The 21,067-nt window shown below is 41.9% G+C and overlaps 1 protein-coding gene across 1 annotated transcript; it reads right to left on the bottom strand.

The window, feature by feature from the left end:
- Window positions 1-1,138: 1,138 nt before the first annotated feature.
- On the bottom strand, window positions 1,139-10,536 carry ASB18 (ankyrin repeat and SOCS box containing 18). The gene is made up of 5 exons (XM_018558270.1): window positions 10,314-10,536; window positions 7,057-7,324; window positions 4,364-4,862; window positions 2,567-2,680; window positions 1,139-1,358 (listed from the first exon to the last, which is right to left on the bottom strand). Exons 1-5 carry the CDS (start codon window positions 10,534-10,536, stop codon window positions 1,167-1,169), a joined length of 1,296 nt encoding a protein of 431 aa, XP_018413772.1. The 3' UTR covers window positions 1,139-1,166.
- Window positions 10,537-21,067: the final 10,531 nt, after the last annotated feature.

Genomic DNA, 21,067 nt, shown 5'->3' with positions numbered 1-21,067 from the left:
CGGCGATAAAAAGGTTGGGGAGCACTGCTTTATAATATGAATTCAAAGTCTATTGGTTAGAAAGCCATATAAATCCTGTATAATAATAATAATAATAATAATAATAGAAAGGTTGCTTATTACTGCAGTGGAATAATAGTGAGGACACAGGGGACGAGCCCAAGCTTGACTACAAGCAAGATTTCCTACTAAAGAGCCTGGGAGTCTGGAAGACGCCTTAAACTTCCTGTCCAGTACAAGATCACAAGGGACAGTACAGTCTCCAGCAGCTGGCCACCTTCTAGCTTGGAGAGGAATGAAGGAGGAGAGCGGGGAGGAAAGAGGCTTTCCCTGCTGTGCCTATGTGTTTGTGGAGACACACACAGCTTACTAGCACACACAAGGGGGCTCCATAGGACCCCGCAAGGGAAAGGATCCACCCTAAAACAGGATATCGGGGTCAGTGCTCAGGGGATCAGCTGATTCTGCAGGAAACTAAAACTTTTAAACATCAAGGAGCAGCATCCATTGTAAGTGATTTTATCAGCATTTGAAATACCTTAAAAACATTTTGACTTTAATATCACTTTAATTTTGGTTAACTTGCATAAAGTGACATTTTAAAATTTCAATGTATTCCAATGTACAATTTCTCCTTTATAACAAGCCATAGTAACTGTTCTCTGATACTCCCATATGTTTACTGGAAAGATCAATTGTATGACTTGGTCTGGTTTGTGTGATTTAATTCCATGTTTAGGAAACCTTTTTCTGGGCATTTCTTGCCACATATTTGAATTGTGGTCCATGTGCAGGAGCCAAAGCTGGCCAGCTGACAGCCTTTCCTGTGCTTGTGGTAGAATCATAATAATAATCAGAGGATCATCACGCGTAGACTTGGCAAAGAAAAGGGATTTTGGTGGCTGACAAAACCAATAGCTCTAATTCTTACAATCTGACAGCAAGTTACAATACATTGTTCACAATCTTATTCTAATTACATCAAATACAGAGAAGCAGAGCTTGTGCTTCGTAAATTATTAGTGGCAGAGGTTACATATTATACACATTTGAATGACTGCTTTTATTCCCCCCCATATAACATGTAAAAATTGCTGTAAAAATTATTAAAAGCTGGAAAAAGATGATCTTTAAAACAAAGTAAAAAACTAGAAATGTATGGTAATTTAGAGCAGGCAGCGACTCTGTTCGGTGATGAGCAGCAGATAGTCTTTTATGACTGTTGGGACTGGTAGTAAAGGAATGAAAAGGTAACACTGACTGCCAAAATGTTTTCGCAGAGTAAATCGACACAAGTGCTGCAGGGAGCGGACAGTTCCAGACAGACTGAAGAATGCTGCGTAGAAGGCGTGGTGGGTCTAGAGAAAGAGAGACAGCTGGTAAACTGTAATGATCCGACAAGGCAGGTGTATTGTATCGGGTCTCATGTATGGTAACAAGCATCAGGAAAACATATGGCCATTTCATCCATGAGAAAGAGTGACAAAAGATTCAAAATAACACTTTTACCCGTCTCTAGTGTGGGATTAAAAGCAAAGTGCCTGTTTTCCAAAAATAAATGAATTCATGAATAAATGCTCTCATATTGATAAAAAAAATGTGCATGAATGAAGTTTTTTTAATTGAAGCCTGTAAAGAATTGCAACCACGATCAGGGGACCTTGAATGCAATGCACAGGCTCCTGCAGACCATCACCCTAGCCCTAGGTATGATCCGAGGTGCAGACCTTTCCATTCTGGGGCTTGGGGAAGTAATCAATGTGGGTACAATAGTGGCATAGTGGTTAGTACTTCTAACTTCCAGCACTGGGGTTGTGAAGGCGCCCCCCCTCAGTCCTGCGCCCGGGGCAAGTGCCCCCCCTGCCCCCCCGGTTGTTACGCCACTGCTGGGGTCCTTGGTTTGAATCTCATTCAGGACACTATCTGCAAGGTGTTTGCATATTCTCCCTGTGCTTGTATAGGTTTTGTCTGGATTCTCTATTCTCCCACACTCCAAAGACATGCTGGTAGGTTAACTGGCACCTGTCTAAATTGGTCCTGTGTGTATGTGAGATAGGGACCTTAAGGTGCCCATACACCTTACAATTTATCTGCAGATTTTCTGTGGTCAGATGGAAAAAGTGCAACAGATTGGCCCAGGTGGAGATTACTCCATCCACACAGTTAAGTGTAGATGGAGGAATCTGTTGCACCTTTTCCATCTGACCACATCAAATCTGCAGATAAATTGTAAGGTGTATGGCCAGCTTTAGATTGTATGCTCCTTGAGGGCGCTGTGTAAATTGTCAGAGCCCTATAAGTACCTGTAAGAAAATAAACTAAGTGTGATGATGTCACCATGTTTGTGCTCCATTGAGAATTAGGAGTCCCTCTTGTAGTCTTTTCATTAAAGATCATGTGAATGGATCTGTGAATGCATGCCAATGATGTGCAGGTGGAGCATTGCACAGCCATGCTAAATTCAAATGTATACGGAAGCCTCCGCGGAGAAGGACCCTACAATTCAGGTAAGGGGTAGGGGGCTGGGGAATGCGATGATTTACACACCAGAGACAGATAGCCTCACCTGGAAGACATCATCTGGAATTTCCTTTCTCCATTTGCTGCAGATTTGAAGGCTTAAGTATGAGTTGTAGAGCAGAGTAATGACATCAGGGAGTCCAGAACAGCACCACAGCACCTGCCCAACACAGATCAATATTATGTCATTGGTATGTTTGGCATACAAATGGAATCTCCCAGAAAAAAGGTCCAGCAAGGTAAGTTATCCATAGAGTGCATACACTGAACTGAGTATGTATACACTGAGTGGCCAGTTTATTATGACCACCTGACGTTTGTAGGCAAATTAGCTATAATCAGCTATAATTTTGTGCTGAAGTTGCTAGAGGGCCAGACCATTATAAATAGGGAAGCAGGTTGTTTACCACGACAGTAGAAGTGATTTTTTCTGAAGATTTGGGCAAACAACGCGATTTAACAGCCTTTGAACGTGGGATGAGTGTTGGCGCTCGGAGCCATGGAGCGAGTATCAGCAAAACAGCAGAATTCGTTAAATGTTCAAGAGCAGCTGTTGTTAAAGTGTTTAAAGACTGGACTGTCAGCCGGAAATCTGGGTCTGAACGTGCAAATTGTGGCCGTCAGCGACTAGTCAATGTTAGGGCAGAACGGAGAGTGGCAAGACTGGTACAAGACCTTTCAACATCTCGTGGAGTCACGAAGCGGCCCAACAAAGTCAGCTCGTGGAGACATCTCGTGGCCCAACGAAGTACTGATGGGGTGGTCATAATAATCTGGCCACTCAGTGTAAGTATATGGTTGGGAGATTAGACTGGAGTTCTTTTAGTGATGGTTCAGTGTTTCCCGAAAAACACAGTGAAATGTATTTGTGATATACAGTATACATGAGTAAAACTAAATATTTTAGTTATAGTGATATTAGGAAACTGATGGATCTTGTGGCCATATAAACTTATGTGGCCATTTAAACCATATAAACAATTTTCTCCATTTATAGTGCATTTACATTTGGTTCCAAGCCAAAATATCTGCCTTGGTGCTATATAGGACAGTGTATGGACCATGGAATTGATGTCTTGAGTGTGAAACTACTGCATACCATATAAACAGGAAATATGGGGGCTGCCATTGCTAGATCCTGAAAATGCTGGCTGACTGGCTGGCTGGCTTAAAGAGTCAATAACCAAAAACAAAAATATAGCAAACGTAAGTCAGAGACAATCAATGCCCATCTTTGCCTGGACCAATGCTGCGTAGGCCAGATTCTGCAGTGTGTTAAGGCACGCAGCCCTGGTGAGACCCAAACACAGCCCTGGTAAGACCGCTGTATAGTCATGGATTGATGGGATCAATAGTCCTCTATTGCTAGTTGCCATTCTGCATTGCTGAATAATCATGGTTTGAGTTGCAGTTCTTCATTATTATAAAGAAATTGCTCTAAAATTATTATTCTGTATTGTTTTAGAAAAAATGTCACATGTCCCTTTAAGAAAAAGTAATCGGTATCAGCAAGTACCTGAAGGGAAAGTACTTGTTCCTGTACTTGTACTTGGTCTTGAAAAAATGGTATTGGGACATCCCTATACACAACTTTATTGAAAATACACCACTTTTCCTTCCTCCATTTTCTGGGCACATTTTTTTTCAGACAAGAATGATACTTTTAAAAAACAGTTTACCATTTTACACCAATGCTCTTTTGGATTTTATAAATTTGGAAAAAACAGTTGTCAGGCCTGTTCTGAAAGATAGCACAGAGAGAAAACGTATGAATTAAATTTAATTATTTATGGAACCTTTGATAATAAGGCCCCATAGTCTACGCAAATAAATGTTTGATTACCTTTCCGAAAGCTTCTGGACAGACACATCGGGCACCGTGATTGAGCAGGACACATACAGTAAGATGAGGCTTCTTATTTCTGTAGATCTCAGCACTCTGCAGGACACAACTAAGTGGTTGGACACCATTATAATCTGCAGCATTGACATCCACACCGGAAGCTAGCAGTAACTCTACCAGGCGGCTTTCAGCCTTTCGGCATGCATGGTGTAACGGCCTTCTTTCTTGCTGGTCTTGAGCCTCTGGGTCTGCACCTTTCTTTATTAGGAGTTGGCAGGTCTGAAGGCGGCTTTCCTCGTCATCACATTTACCTGTGCACGCTGCAATCAAGGGAGTTTCACCCTCGGCATTCTTAGAATTGATAAGTGCTCCATGGCGTAGATACAGATCAACGTGACTCAGAAGCCCAAGTCTTGCTGCAATGTGCAATGAGGTATCTTGTGTTGAGTCTGTGCTCTCATTTATAAGGGCTCCATGATGCAAGAGTATTTCTGCACACCTAGAGCAAAAATTCAGATGATGACACTTCCAACATTTGTCTCTGGATGTAGACAGTAATAAATATTTCCATGCGTTGTGATCTTTGTGTTGCAATAAATATACACCTGTATCATTTTATCGCAACACAAACAGCAACACAGCGTGCATTTTTTTGAAAATTCAAAAATGGCTTGGCCAGCTGATTTGAAAAATGTTCCGGAGGGCTTGGCAGCGAAAGGGTTAAGAGCTGTAAGAATACAATACAACTTTGAAATGAAACTGCTAAACTGATAGATGATAGGGAAGGGTTTTTAAGAGACACTGTCATTTTACCTATTCAGGGCAAAGTCTTTGTAAAGGGCCCCCCTAAACCCGCTGATACCAACCTTACCAGCACTCCCCTTCCACTACTGCTTCTGTTTCTAGGCATGGGGGAAAGTGTGACCTCCTCCTGTGGGACAGTTCTTGAGTCTATCAGCCAATTGGTTGACCAAGCATTGTGCAGCTGTGATGGAGGCAGAAGCAGTGGGGGGTAAGGTTGCTGGGCACTGGCAGGGTGAGTGTCAGGGTTTGCTAGGGGGGCCATTTATAAGAAAACTGTAATTTGCTTTGAATGGGCAAGGTGACAGCGTCTCTTTCAGTGTGGTCTGTGTCCACATTTAGCAGTCCAGCTGTCAGATTTAAGTGCCATCTATGTCCTCATAAAGAAGATGGTCTGTTCAGTCCGACAGAGGAAGTGAGGGGAAGTCTATTTCATGGGAGTAGACACAGCACAAAAAGACATTCTGACCTTTCTTCACTGTAGTAGAAAAAACCCCCCAGGAGATCAACATTCCCAGAAGTGTTGGTTTCCCAGCAAACTTTGGGGAACCATTTCTACGACGGTGAGGGAAGCAGGAAAAGGAAGCGGTAAGTATTCAATCTCTTCACAGGTAACTGCTCTATTACAGACTTTAGATCGGGACAGGGTCACTTTAAGATGCATACCAGGCCATCTGTTTAATAAATATTACACATGATATTAAGAGACTCATTTTGAACATGGTGCACCCACAACTCAATTCATTGTTTTTATATTTTTTGCTGTTAGGAATCAAAACGTTACATGGGTGTGATAAGAGACTGGACTTGGGTTACCCCTAAAAAGTGTGAATTTTTGCCTGGTGTTTAGTTTGAAAAGCACCAAATAATGATATAGCGTCTGCAAAATTCAGTTTTAAGGATGCATTTTGGGAGGGTACATAGGGCAGAAGGAGCAACCAGTCAATATTTAGTAGACATGTGCGATTCGTTTCGTTCCGAATCGAAATTCTAACAAAATTTCGGAAATTCGGAGATTCGGATGTATCCGAATTACAGGTATAACGAATGAAAATGAATCCGAATTTCCAATTTGTTTTTTTGGATGAACTTTTGTTTTTTGGACGAAATTTTGTTGCAGCAAAGTGACATTTGAGAACAAAAAAAACTTTTTTCCCCTCTTAAATGTCACTTTGCTGCAACGAACGAACGAAAAGGAAACGAAACAAAATTTTGTACGGATTTCCGCTAACGAATTTCGTCTGAATACGAATTCCGAAACGAATTGACTTTCGGACCCAAATTCCGAAAAACTAAATAAAGCAAAATCCGAATCAAAACAAAACGAAACTAAACACATTTTTTGCTGGTGCACATGTCTAATATTTAGGGTGGAGAGAGATTGTGTATACACAGGTGTCAATAGAAATTACTCAAGCAGACGTCAGAAGGAATTTTTCAAGGTACACTGGCTGTTTGGCTCCAGCAATACTTTAAGGCCCAAAATGCATCCATGAACATCAATGAATGAGGTATAACGTCAAACAATATTAAAGCAAACAAAAGGAACATTAGAAGCTTCTACTTTTGTTAATTTTGTACACATTTCTCCTGGAAATATAGGCCGTTTTATAATTTTTTTATTTGAAGTCAACTATCTTGTAAATAAAAGTGTACTAAGTGCAGCTTATAAACACAGTAGGCAATATTTCACCATTTACAACCATCTAAGGTTGCTCTGCAGTGACAAATCCTGTTTTGTGAAAAGTCTTTACACAAACGTTCGGACCAGAGAGAAAAAATGCTTTGGTTTATTCTGGCCCACGTAACTCATTTTTATCACTGCTGTGTCTGTGTAAATAATACCACTGCACAAGGGAAATCATAGCAATGCAATCTGCACCTCATCCTACCTTAAAGAGCTATTCATCTCACATAGGTGTAGAGGAGTCAGCCCATGATCACTGCGCTTGTTGGGGTTGGCTCCATGTTCCAATAGTAGTTGGACACAATCATCGTGCCCTCCAGCACAAGCTTCATGAAGGGGAGAACGCCCTCCAGGGGCAGCATTTGGATCTGCACGCCTGTGCAAAAGGTAACGTACGCAGTCGGCATAACCACGGGAGCAAGTGATACCCAAGGGGGATGTTAGTTCTTGGGTATACTCCAGAGTCCACAACCCTATTAAACAATAAAACAATGGAAAAAAATAGAATGACATAAGAAAATTATAGAGTACATCACATTTACGCAAATTCAGGAAAAAGAGGATTCGTGATTTACAATTAGAGTAACAATCAATCAGATTTAATATTTACCAGCTTAGAGTAGAAAGAAATGGATCACAATTGCTGCTGATAGGTTGGTATAATCTGATGCCTTTCCATCTTTAAATAACCTTGATTTTCATCATATTAACATTGGATGGTTATTATTATTTTCTGAAGGATAAATGTCCTTTTTTAAAACAAAATAAGCGAGGAAGCTGGAAACTGAGCACTGAGAAAAAAAATCATGAATTTTGGTTATTGGATGTCAGGGGAATTTGTTTGAAATATTGCTAAAGTGTATTGGTAACATCCAATTAGATGCACACAATCCATGCCTCTCTAACTCCACCTATGGCAGTGCAGCTATTGATGGGCCCTGGCCCTCATTACATTTCTAGCCTTTTCAGTTCTGTCCATTGCTTTCATCTCCATCTTCTGGCTTCCAACTCCTTCTCCTCCAGATCAGTAGTCCATTTCTTCTTTGGTCGTCCTCTGTTCAATATTCCTTTAGATGGTCCACAAAATCTTCTTTGGGATTCTTTTTACCATCCAAATCACATGGTGAAGGCATCTGAGATTCTAGCTACCTATACGTTTTACTATAGAGTAGGATGCTCATAGCTGTTCTATGAGTCCTCTTTGTCCTCATTTTCATCTGTGACTTTGTTAACATACAGCTACATACTGTATGTATTAATCCAGTTAAGAATAATTCTGTAAATTAGAATTTTAGATTTTGCTACAAAAGTCTTGATCTCATATCTGTCTTTCATGAACAGTAACATCTTCCCAGTCTGTATTTTGAATATTATTTCCTGAGACATATTGTCATTGTGTATTGTAGAGCTCTGGTAGCCAAATGAGTTTACTCATTCATATAAATGATCTCAAAACATTCATCCTTCATGTTTTTCTATTTGTGCAAAATTATCTGTTGTTTCCTTTGCTTGCCTTGATCATGTCCTGGTCCTAATTCCTTTCCATTGCTACAATATCATCATCTTACACTATGCACTGGATTTTGTCAGGTTGGTGCATTTTAGAGTTGTCTGTTATCGTTCTTATTACCTGTCTAGGACAAGGTGTAACAGAATAGCAGAGATATCGGTAAAGATGTCACCTCTACTGGCAGGAATTCTTCTGCCGGGGGGTCCTTTATACATACTTTGTATGGGTATTGCAAAAAAGTATTCCCCACACAGCTTCAATAGGGATACACATGCTAAGAGTACTTTCATTGTAAGAACCATGGTATACATAGTAGCACCACTGAATACACATGAGTTTATTGACACTTGTATCTATAAATCTATCTATCTATCTATCTATCTATCTATCTATCTATCTATCTATCTATCTATCTATCTAACCAGGGCCGGAATAAGAGCATCATGGCTCTGGTGCTGAGGATTTTGGTGGGCAGCTGCAGCTACTGCAACCCTGGTAGTTCTGCCACTGCATAGTGTACTATGCAATGTGAGAGAGGAGAGACAGCCAGGAGAGAGAGTGAGGAGAGACATCCAGGAGCGAGAGCAAGGAGAGACATCCAGGGAAGAGAGCGAGGAGAGACAGCCAGGGGAGATAGTGAGGAGGGACAGCCAGGAGAGAAAGAGAGGAGAGGCATCCAGGAGAGAGAGCAAGGAGAGACATCCAGGAGAGAGAGCAAGGAGAGACAGCCAGGGAAGAGAGCGAGGAGAGACAGCCAGGGGGGATAGTGAGGAGGGACAGCCAGGGAAGAGAGCGAGGAGAGACAGCCAGGGGGGATAGTGAGGAGGGACAGCCAGGAGAGAAAGAGAGGAGAGACAGCCAGGAGAGAGAGTGAGGAAAGACAACCAGAAGAGAGAGGAGAGACAGCCAGGAGAGAAAGTGAGGAGAGACAGCCAGGGAAGAGAGCAAGGAAAGACAGCCAGGAGAGAGATGAGAGACAGCCAGGAGAGAGAGAGAGGAAATACAGCCAGGAGAGAGAAAGAGATAGTATCTGTACTCACACATTGCCTGGCAGTATCTGTACTCAGCGGCTGTTGGGGGGAGGAAAGGCAGCAGGTGATCCACATCCTCTGCCGGGCTCCCTCTGAACATTGTACAGCAGCAGCAGAGGCAGCTTCCTAATTAGGTGGCCGCTCGCTGGGGCACATTCACTTTCTATTTTTGAAGATGCAGAACAGGTAGAGAGTGGAAATCTTCCCAAAGAAAGGGGAATTCCCATGTTAACCAATTGTCACAGGAAAATTTGTCCCCATTGTAAGATTTGCTCTCATGACAATAAAAAAGTTAAAATTAAAGTTAAAATGTATGATTTCCCCATATTTTCTCTGTGACAATGGTTACCAGGACAAATAGAAGAGGATTCTTCTCATCGGTGACACAGACCACAATAATAATTAGGCTGCTCCAAAGCTAAGAATATGTTTTTCTTTTACATACACTCTAGTACTAGTAAGACCCATTTTCAATATTAGCAAAAGTACAAATCTTGTTGTAAAAGATGCGCTTTAGTTATGAAATTCCCCAATGGCTCTAGCTTCTAGTACATAGAAACAGCTTTGAATCAGCTCCTGTATGAAAGCATTCCAGAATGGTGTTAACCAAGAATGCCAGAACCAGGAAAGATTCTGCCTTTGAACTTCTCTTAGATCTGATCCATATTAGGTGTACAGTCATTCTGTGTAGTGTAGAGGAGGGGGTGGTTACAGACACATAGTATGCGATGGTGTCATATACTGGGTTTTGTATATTAGATGCATTTTCATTACAAGACAAATGTTAATTGATTCTGTTGAGTCGTTTTAATAATCGCTGGTCTAGTAAATATCCTTTTCAGTTAGATTTGTGATCTGCAGTTGGCCTTATAAAGCCAAAAACCGCTGTGGATACTAACCCTTAGACATACAGCATCATACCTGCGAGGCCGAACCTTGCAGGGGTATGTGATTGGTACCCCATCTCCTCTCCTCTGATGCTCAGCACACAGTTTGCATGTCTGGCTCCCAGCAGCTGGACAAGGTTGAGGTTTCCTGTCTCCAACGCAGCAAGCAAAATGTTCTCAGGGCCCAGATGCTGCTGATAACCCATCTCAGTTATGACCTGCAGCTTGTGCAGGACCCTGCTCCGTACACTCTCCATCCTCAGAACCGTCTACTAAACACACAACCCACCTGTTTGGTATTTATAAGGCTTTGTATGTGTGGGAGACGTGGACCTGATAACTGTGACAAAGTAGTCTGGGTCACATGCAGAGTACACAAAGCTGCTTGTGATTATATTATCGGCATTATGCCCAGAGTCACATTCTTTTGCAGCCACAATATAAATATACGTAGTAATATGCCACATACAAGTGCTGTGTAGTGTGGAAAGATGCATAACAACAACATGATGTAGTCCAGGAATCATGGGGTCAGGTGCTGCTTGGCATCCAGTCTCAAAATGTTGAGATTCCAGACTCAGATATCAAGCATTATTTCACAGCTCTACCAGGCAGAAAGTCATCATGTTCAAGTTACCTGAATCTCAGGGAGGGGACCGTCTTTTAAAAAAAATTAGTACCTGCACAGCTACAGCTGCATCCTCCATGCACAGATCCAGTCACAGGGATCTATAATTGGAGTGACTACAAGTTCCATCTGGCACCATAGCAGAGGGACTCACATGTCTCAATGGGGCACAGGTGTGGTGATGTCTCTGCACTTGTAGTCCATGGATTACTTCCTCCAGCCCCATAACAAAAGGCCCATATCTTAGTATGGACCTGAGGCCAGGGATAAACAATGCAGGAGCCCCTGCATAGCACCCACCAAGGGCTGATCACAGTCGCAATGTTCCAAAGGCTTCAATGCAAAAATGTAATAAATGCACATTTTTTATTTTATTATTATGGGAGAATGTATCTTTAAGTGGGTTTCTAACAGCTTAGAAATACCCGCTTTGTGTTTACATTAGAGGGTTGGCCATTTGGGCAAGTTTCTGCTCTCCGCAATAAAGGGAAGAGAGACACCATAACAGCATGAATGGGCCCTCAAACTTTAATAGTGTGCATAGTCTGTCCAGTAATCATAGCCCTGTGCCCTTCCTTGGAGTGTTGGTATACTGCTGGAGTCTGATAATCCTGAAAGATATTTCATTTTAACTTCCCTTTCTCCAAATCATTACATTTTAATTAAAATCTCCATTACACCCATTCGTATGGGGTGGGGGCATTGGGATTAACAGACTTTAGTTATATGGCCCCTCTCTCCATTGGATCTATAATATGCATTATGTTACAGAAAATTCAAGTGGAGGAATAGAAAGACCCCAGGGTAGGATTGGACATTTAAGATAGACAAGTACAGATCATAAACTGATGGCACGAGGTATCTGAGCTAGAGGCTCCAAAGCATACAATAGGTTAGTTGATGAGTCAGCCAACCAGGCTCCATCAATAGCTGAAATATCACCTGTGCCACCCAGGTAATGCACAAATACAAGAGAAGACCTAGTCAGTTTTACCAGCAAGCCTACCTGTAGTACCAGCAAGACTACCTGTAGTGGTATTTTGACAAAAAGAAAGCATTTAAAACATAAGAGTACAACCATCATGGGACAAAATGGGGGATGACATTGCTGGATTCCTTCTGACAAGTTCGGACTGTGTCTGGTTTTAACCCTTCTGCACCCTTTTAAAGCATGCCACAAATTTAAAATGGGAAGGAGTAAAGTCAGAATTTAATATTTCTATACCTGTTACAGGTTAGTGAAAGAATTGAAACAAAACCACATTACATAGCATTACAACCAGGCAGCTAATATGTTCAGAAAGGGAGGTCAGCAATGGTATCCTCTGTAGTTCATCATTCTTTAAATGCCACATATAGTATAGAGTAAAAGATGAATTACAGACCATGGTTCCTGCAGTTCCATCTCATCTCCTCTCCTCCAACCACCAAGGTGTGATTCACAATCTCCAGGCACTCCCTGAACAGTAGGGTGATACCCTGTAAATCTCCTTCACAGAAGCAGCGCAGAACATACTCATCATCCCAAGCAAAGTTACCCCACATGTTGCACTGGGTGTCTGCTGTGCTTTGCACCCTGATGGCTTCCAGTAAGTGCTATCATGGCAGAGTTCAAAGTGACATGATCCTGTTGCTTCTCTCTGTGTCCTGGCCTAATCCTCGCAGTTGGACATCATTTCAGTTTTAATCCACACAGGTTGTCATTTCTTTTTTTATGAGCACAGAAAGAGCATAATACACAATGGGAGTCATGAAGCATTAGAATGAGGATTAGTAAAACAGTGAAAGGCTTTAAATAGTAGCGGAATGCATGCCATAATACAGCTGGAGGGCAGCTAGCAATGACAATTCATTACATTAAAAGATTGCTGTATCACAATAGACCTTGTATTTTCAGCTTCAGACCATCAACCATAGAATATATCTGCTCTATTCCAGAGCAATAATCATTTTAAAGTGGAGCTAATACAATACTAACAGCTGAATTAATTATATAAGGTATATGGGTAATAAGGATTTATAATTTTGTTTGGCCGGCTGTGTGATTTACACAACCCAGCCACACTGCAGGAAGTAACAGTCTTTTTTTTTCTGGCTCAGCATTGCAGCCTCCAGTGTCACCTTCTATCTTCATCCTGCATACTGGACCATGAATCAGCTTCATCCACCAAAGTGAACAGGGAGATGACTCAAGGGGCTGTAAGGCTGAACCAGGAAGCAAAAGAGTGATTTTCCTGGCTCCTGAGTGGTTGCACAGAATGACAAAATACATATTTATCAGTTTTTATACAAAATATACATAACTTTCACTCAAGATTCATACATTTTCACATTAGATTCAAGTAGAAAAATGTGGGAATATTGCGCAAAATACAGCTATGCATTTTAAATGTGCATTTAAATGTTTGCTTAAAGTTATTCTTAGCTCAAAGCTAAAAACAATTCATGAAAAAATAATTACATTTTTACATACAGCAAACATTATTCCCTGAAACTGTGCCAATCAGGTCTTTAATACTTACTTATTACAGGCATGTGTGCTGTCACCTCCGAACATGGACGTATCATGGGCACTTCCATCCAATCGGCTGTGGGTCTGGCATTCCCCACCCTGCAGCTGCATGTAAACAAAGGTGTGGGATGCTTGTGCTGACATAATTTACCTACTATGCCACATAGCCATATTAGGTGAATGTCATTTACCAAATATAGTGGTCTATCGATCTGTCCCCCTGTCCCCTGAAGCATCTAGGACCAATAACAATGATGGTGCTTGTAGTGATAATCACGGCTGGCACGGTGTATATCAATTAGTAAAAAATGAGGATCACCAGCACTCAGGAGATGACGTTCAAAACTTTAGTGTTCATTTATTCAAATACATTGTCACATGTATCACATAGCCTTTGGCTATGTGATACATGTGACGGTGTATTTGAATAAATACATCGTCACATGCATCACATGTATTTATGTGGCTATGTGATACATGTGACGGTGTATTTGAATACATGAACACAAAGTTTTGAACGTCATGTCCTGAGTGCTGGTGATCCTCATTTTCGACTTATTTACCAAATACAGGTATGTAGCCATATAAGGTAAATGATGTCACTGCATCCCACCCGTTTTTTTTATGTCATGCTGGGGGCAGGTAATTCCCCATCAGCAGCTGATTGGGCGGCATAGAATAAACTGTCATCCATGTTTAGTTGGATCTCCTTCTGGGTTAAGAGAAGCTCAGGCTCAGTCTGAACCTGAGCTCATCCCTACAGTCAGTTTATGCAGCATTTTACATACTGCACATTCACATTAGTCCCTGCCTTCAGGGAGCTTGCAATATAAGGCCCTTACCTCATATATATACAAGGGCCAATTTAGAATGGAGCCAATTATCATGTCTTTAAAGTGTGGAAGGAAACTGGAGTACACGGAGGAAACCTACCCAAAGCACAGGGAGAACATGCAAACTCCATGCCGGTAGTGTCCTGGCCAGGATTCAATTCGGGGACCCCCGTAACATGCTTACAGGATGGGATAGCACCTTAATCATCCAATCATAGGCTGGCATTGTTCTTGAACCACACTGTATTACTAAAGCTCGGTATACAGTAGTACAGCCTTTCTCAACCAGGGTGCTGTGGCACACGGGGGTGCCTTCTGGCTTCCTCAGTGGTGCCTTAAAATGTAAAGAGGACTTCTAATGTGAAAGGAAGCTTCTGATGCAAAGAGGAACTTCAGATGTAAAAAGAGGGGGCTTCTAAGGAGCAGGGGGGCTACTGATGTAAAGGGGGAATCTGACGTGAAAGGGAAAATTCTGATGTGAAAGGGGGCTCTTGATTTGAAGGAAGGACTTTGATGCAAACGATGGAATCCCAGTTTTTCATGTGTTTTTGTGTTGGTCCCCTTTTTACATTTTAGACTGGGATGCCTCAAGATTTTAAGGGTGCCGTGACTGAAAAAGTTGAGAAACGCTGCTCTAGTAGACTCTTTCGTTTAGCTTTCAGGCAGATTCCCCCATTCCCAATGTAAACCCAGCTTGCTTTGATTTTTCTATTCATTGTATTGAATATGATCCAGGCTGGAACAAGCTAAGGGCTCTTTCCCTCCAAGGCACCAGATAAACGTTATGGGATTAAAGTGATTTACTTAAAAGACGACATTACAGTCCTGCTGCAATAAAATATCATACAATGGTCTGCAAGAGGTTAATCTGGATTGGCCGGCATTGTATTTTAAAGGGGGTTTAAGTATTACTAGAGGTTCTGTGATATTTGCAATCAGTAGCTGGAAAGAGTGACCTCATGTCAGCCTTTAAGCAGACGCCACTGTATAGCCGAGGATAATAATAACAGAGGTGTCTTAATGCTGATCCACAGATAAAGCTTGTTGTAGTTAAATATAATTTGGTATAATGTTTTAAATACCTTTTATGTTTTATATTTAGCTTTCTGTATGGATAATTAGAGTCTATATAAAATGTAGCTTGATTGATACATGATGTTTTTTAAGCCATTGTAAATACAAAGGAATAGCCGCAGGACTCAGATAAATTGCTTGCATATTTACTAAAGTCTAGCAGCTGTCACACTGAGATGAAGCCATATTCCACATAAATATATTCTTCTTTCATGCCATACCAATACTCAGAATGGACTTCTCTGAAAAGCGGCTGTTCGGCCTATTTTCTAGATTTGGTACAATAAATGAACAACATAAAGCAAAGAAGAGCAGGTATAAACCGGGAGGGCCCAAATGGATCATGTGCCCGCACATGAGCTACAAGTGCTATGATTTGCTCACATGTGCAATTGTGCTCCAAGAATCTGCCTAGCTGGTTATACATGGGCGTTTAATGCAAACGGCGTGGTCCTGGTTTGCTGTGTATGTTAAAGTTTTACTATGTGCACCAAGCTAAAAGGAAAGAGGAAAGCTTGTACACTATGCCATCCTATGAAAGGTCAGCATGTGACACCACAAGCTCAGTGTCCAAAAGATCAGTCGCACAGAAACCAGGGTAAGTGTAATCCAAAATGTATTGGAATAAATCCAAGCAGTTTCCAAAAAGACAAATCCAAAAGAATGATAACCAGCATGTACATCGCCATGAGTGTCTCACACACCACGCCACACCTCTCACACTTTTCATCACCTGGGCCTAATCCACTAAGCCAGTGGTGAAACGCGTGAGGTCAGCAATGGCAGCCCATGTAAAAGTTTACTTTAAGCAATGTGGTCAACTGACCAGAGAGTATTGGCTCGCATGCACATGCCATGAATTGAAATGGATTTGTCAGTTAGAAATAAAACATTGAAAATCAGCCACTTTTGAAACTCTAATTACCCAGTAAAACCTGTGGCGGGATCACTGCGGTTGCCTTCTTCATACAGTCATCATTGTTGAGCTCAATAATGGCATCAACATGTTTGACTTGATTTTTAGGCAGTTCTGTAATGGCTTCTTTATCCCCCGAGGCCAGTAATGACTTCAGATGACCCACGAGACGAGATCCTGCTGGATGGTCCGGCCTGAGGATCTGGGGCTGAACTCGATAGGAACAGGATTTAGACATCCTTTGGCTGGATGTTTATTGTGTGCGGACAATTTTGTCTCATTAGTTGTTCTGTATCTGTTTTCTAGAATGTGTATTTGAAATAGGTTCTAGTGTTGTATTCAGCGCTGAGATTACAGTGTGTGTTCCTGGAATATTTGGTATTGCTGACACCAACAGTCACAGCTATAGATAGAACAGATCACATGATCAAGTGTTGCTGAGCAGTCTGGAGCAAAAGACAGAAGCGAAGGGTTATGTGATCGTACATTTCTCTTCCCTTGTCGTTATAACAAGGATTCGATGTATAAAACAAGGAAGTGGGAAAGTGACAAATCTGTCTGAGATTACCTAGAAGACTTTTAGGTTACCATAAAACATTGCTAAAACAAGGCAAATTACAAGGCCAGCTACATGACAGATGTATTTCACCGCATAGGCGCCAATGGTGTTTATCAATAAAGAAAATCCATAGATCAGATTAAAAAGAGATAAAACTTTGCAGCTAAGGGACACTGGGGAGCTATGATGTCCTGCTAATCAATACATTCTCAAGGCTTCTAATTTGCCCCGAGTATATGTTAACTGTTCAACCTTCAAAATGACATTAAAGGAAACCTGTCATGAGAAAACTATGGGGGCTGCCATGGCTGACCCCTTTTTATGAAAATTCTAGTTACCTAGCCGGCTACCATACAGGGCCCAAAAACAGGTTCACTTGAATACCCCTTCCACAGAACACACCTTGAAAGAGAGACAACTACAACCAATAGTAGGAGCAACAAAAGTGAGGACAAAAAGTCCCAGGAGAGATCCAACTAAGTGTACTATTTATGTTACAAAGCTATGGATAGTTAAGTTTTAGGTAAAAATAGATACGTTGCGAGAGATCCCCTTTGGGAATATTGGGCAACATAAAGTGCAAAAAAGACATGCTGGGTTTCTGCCCCCCCCCCCAGGATGGTTGCTCTCAATGCTCATCAGGGTGGAGTTCGGATGATCCAGAGCTTGGCAGCTATGGGGCCCCGATGTGTACTGGAGAGACGAGACAAGAATGCCCCAAAATAACATAGGTGCCCGGATGGAATAAATGAAGTAACCGTGTTTCTTCAATTTAGACTTTTATTCCATGAAACATACACATAACTACTCCATCTCAACGCATTTCGTGGCTCTGAGCTGGCACTTCCTGAGGAGGGTGTGAGGAGAGACTGTTATATAAAATAAGAGTACTAATGACATGGGGAATATAAAATATATATAATAGAACATATACTTATCTATTCTTCACTCCAATGCCAGGACGATGGAAGTGAAGGTTGGAGTGAGTATAGGGTATATTCACTCCTGACCTCAGGACATAGCAGTATGGGAGAGAAGGAAAAGTAAGTATAAGGTTGGTTTCCCATCTATGCATTGGGTTAATGCACTCACATTAACGCATGTTTGGTCACACGTTACCTGACCCCTTTTTGGGAATGCATCATATAGCATTGCACGGAATGTACAGTAGCAGGCTGCAATGCATTGCTCTGGGGCAGTGTTTCTTTAAGCTGAACTCCAGAAAAAAACAAAAACTTTTTACTTCTTGATTGGTCCAGCAAAGTTACCTGGGATACTATGGGGTCTATTCACTAAGCCGTATATCGGCTGAAATTAGCCGTACATCGGGTGGCTTCGGGTCGGCCGAACATGCTCATCATCTCCGATTGTGCGGAGCTAGCAATGACAGCTAGCTCCGCCTAATAATTTTCTATTGGCCGGCGGTTCTTTCAATTTGCAATAGCCAATAGCAAACTAGCTATTGTACCCGCCCCCTGCTGCTGTCAATCAGAAGTGGGGACCTGATGGAGAACTGTAGCAGAGGGCGGGTGCAATGCTAGTTTGCTATTGGCTATTGCAAATTGAAATAGCCAATATGAGCACTGCTTACAGCATTCAGAAGGGTGCTATGGTAAGATGGTGGGTGGCACTGCCACACCATAGATCTCAATCTCTCAATCCAAAATATCATCAGCACACCATGTTCAGGAAATGACGTTTTAAGGCCACTAAGGATCTAAGGAAGAGGTCACCTAGACACATGGGCACTTAACCCTTGCAGTGCGGGGTTAGCCCCACTGCAAGGGCAAATAACATTTTTGCCCAGAGTTCTGCTTTAACCCCAATTGGGGGGAAGTCTGGTAAACATTTTCTGCAATTTGAATAATATTCATGAATCTTTTTCTTAGTTATTCCTATCTGTTTTAGGAAAAAGTTTAATCAGTGATGGATTATAAAAAGGCAGAAGGGGCAGCTGCCTATGGCTCCAGGCTTCAGAGGGGCCCATGGGGATGCTTTAAAAGTGATGCACTTCATTGTCTTTATAGTGATCATTTTCAGCTTTCATACTATTGTACTATTTTTTCAGGGGAACGGCCTTTGCATTGCTCTAAAAAAAGCTTCCTCTAACATGATCAAACAATCATAAATACTTAAGCTGATTTGTTAAAGGATTCGAGAATGTTCACTCAATAAAATGTGTGGTCATTCACATCAATTATCCAATCATGTGCAGATGGAATACATAACCAGGCATTTTCATTTCATATGATTGGATAATTTATTGTGTGAACATTCTCAAATCCTTTAGTAAGCCCCTTAATATATGAGCATGTGTCCTATACCTGGAAGCATTGTTTCCATATTATCTGCCACTATCTATTACAAGTAATTTGCACAGTACATCACTGCAAAAGATCCAATTCAAAATCCAATCACCTTCTTCCAAATCCTGTAGAATTGTTTCTCAAACCCATCTTACAAGAAAAACTCAAATGTCTGTGTACATTGATTCTTATACAAAATCCAGATAAACTGTCAGGGAGCCCATGAATTAAAAACAGCCCGGGGCCTATGGTAGGTTTAATTTACTGCTGGGTAAGTATTTCAGTGTGATGGATGGATTATCAGCAACCAAAAGTAAACATGTAGTACTGGGTAGATTATAAGAAGCGGAACCAAATCTATAAATCACACTTTGTTTTTATCTTAAGGTGCTTCACTAAGGCCCCGTTCACATATAGCGACATACCTTTTGCAGCGGATCCGCACGGCCGGGATAGCGCGACTTTCGGGGCGACGTTCCAGCGACGATCCAGCGACGGTAGCGCGACCTTCCCCGTCGGGCTCCATAGGAAAAAAGTAAAATCGCGCAAAATCCGCCGAAAAAAGGGTCCGGTAGAAGCGACTTGCGACCGCGACGAGCGACGCGCGACATGGAGTTAAGACAGCTCCATTGAATAACATTGGCCGGCGACTTCTCGCGATATCGCGCGGCAAAAATGCGCGATATCGCGGCGGAAATCGCGCGACAATTCGCTATATGTGAACGGGGCCTAACCTATTTGGAACTCAAGAAGCACTGAATGAACAACAAAGAAGATGAGAGATGCTGGATCCAAAGCAGTTCCATTTGAAGAACATGGTATCATCTAGTTTGTGCAATACAGTTGCTCAGGTTAGGTGGATCACAGATACCAGTAGTCTGCTAGAGGGCACTTCAGGTGAAATCCAAGGCGTACAGAGAAAGGAGTGCCAGACCATGTATTGAGAGACCATGAAGATTTTGTTCATTGTGAGTTGCTGAAAGGATAAGCCAATGTATTTCAGGGGTTCTAAAAGGCCCCCGTTCCTTAGTGCCTGGAAATGCTGGCGGGACTATGCAGAACATCTCCATTGACTTATATGGGGCACAACTACCTTAGTCTCCTTACCTGGAAATCGGCCCCGTAGAAGTAAATTGGAATGTAATGAGCAGGCGCAGAGAGGAGAAGGAGATGTCTACCACAGGACAACAACCAACAGTGGAGGCCGAGCCCATTGGAATTCGGTAGGTATGCATTTCTTCAGGAGGAGGGTGGCACCAATTAAGCCATCTTAAAGAGGCCAAGAGTTACTGAAAGTCCACTTCCAGAATATTCAATACCAAACCTTTGGCTACAATGAAAGTCTTCATTGTTAGCTGCAAGAATTCAGACATTTTTTGCAACAGGCTAAGGGTCACTCTGCTTCCTCTACAGGAAAAGAATTGATCGGTAGAAAAATAATGCCTGAACTTTTAGTACAAATCTATCACCGGGTTTGGGTGCATTTGGACACTTCAGTAATTTTTCTAGTCTCTAATCGATTGTCAAACAGTTTGCTGCTTGTTGCTGAAGTCTAGAATACCTTATTGGTCATTGTGTATTATAGTGAATTGGCTGTTTGTGGTAACAAGTCTTGTGCATGCTGGGGTGAATAAACTGATAGTTCTGTGCTCCAAGCACCTGGCTTTTCTGTCCTTGCAGTTACCTATTTCCCACTCCTCTCTCATTAGTACAGCTGACAGAGAAGGAGGGGATGGTCCTCCCATCTCTTGCCAAATTACAGTGCAAAGGACATTGAACAATAAGGACACATCTGTATTCATATATCACTGTGTCAGCCCTTCCTGTGCATGGGAAGCACCCTGTAATCACAGCAATCCTACCACCTATCAGGTGTAGTCGTGCTACTGAGCCTTCATCTTTCCGGCCTACCTTCTGTTAGTCATGTACTGTCCACCACGGCATTCACAATTTATTGCAT

The sequence above is a fragment of the Nanorana parkeri genome, unplaced genomic scaffold (assembly GCF_000935625.1).
Source record: "Nanorana parkeri isolate BGI_ZX_2015 unplaced genomic scaffold, ASM93562v1 scaffold329, whole genome shotgun sequence".
Lineage (NCBI taxonomy): Eukaryota > Metazoa > Chordata > Amphibia > Anura > Dicroglossidae > Nanorana > Nanorana parkeri.
Note: the sequence above shows the minus strand (reverse complement) of the source record. Positions and strands in the feature narration are given on the sequence as shown.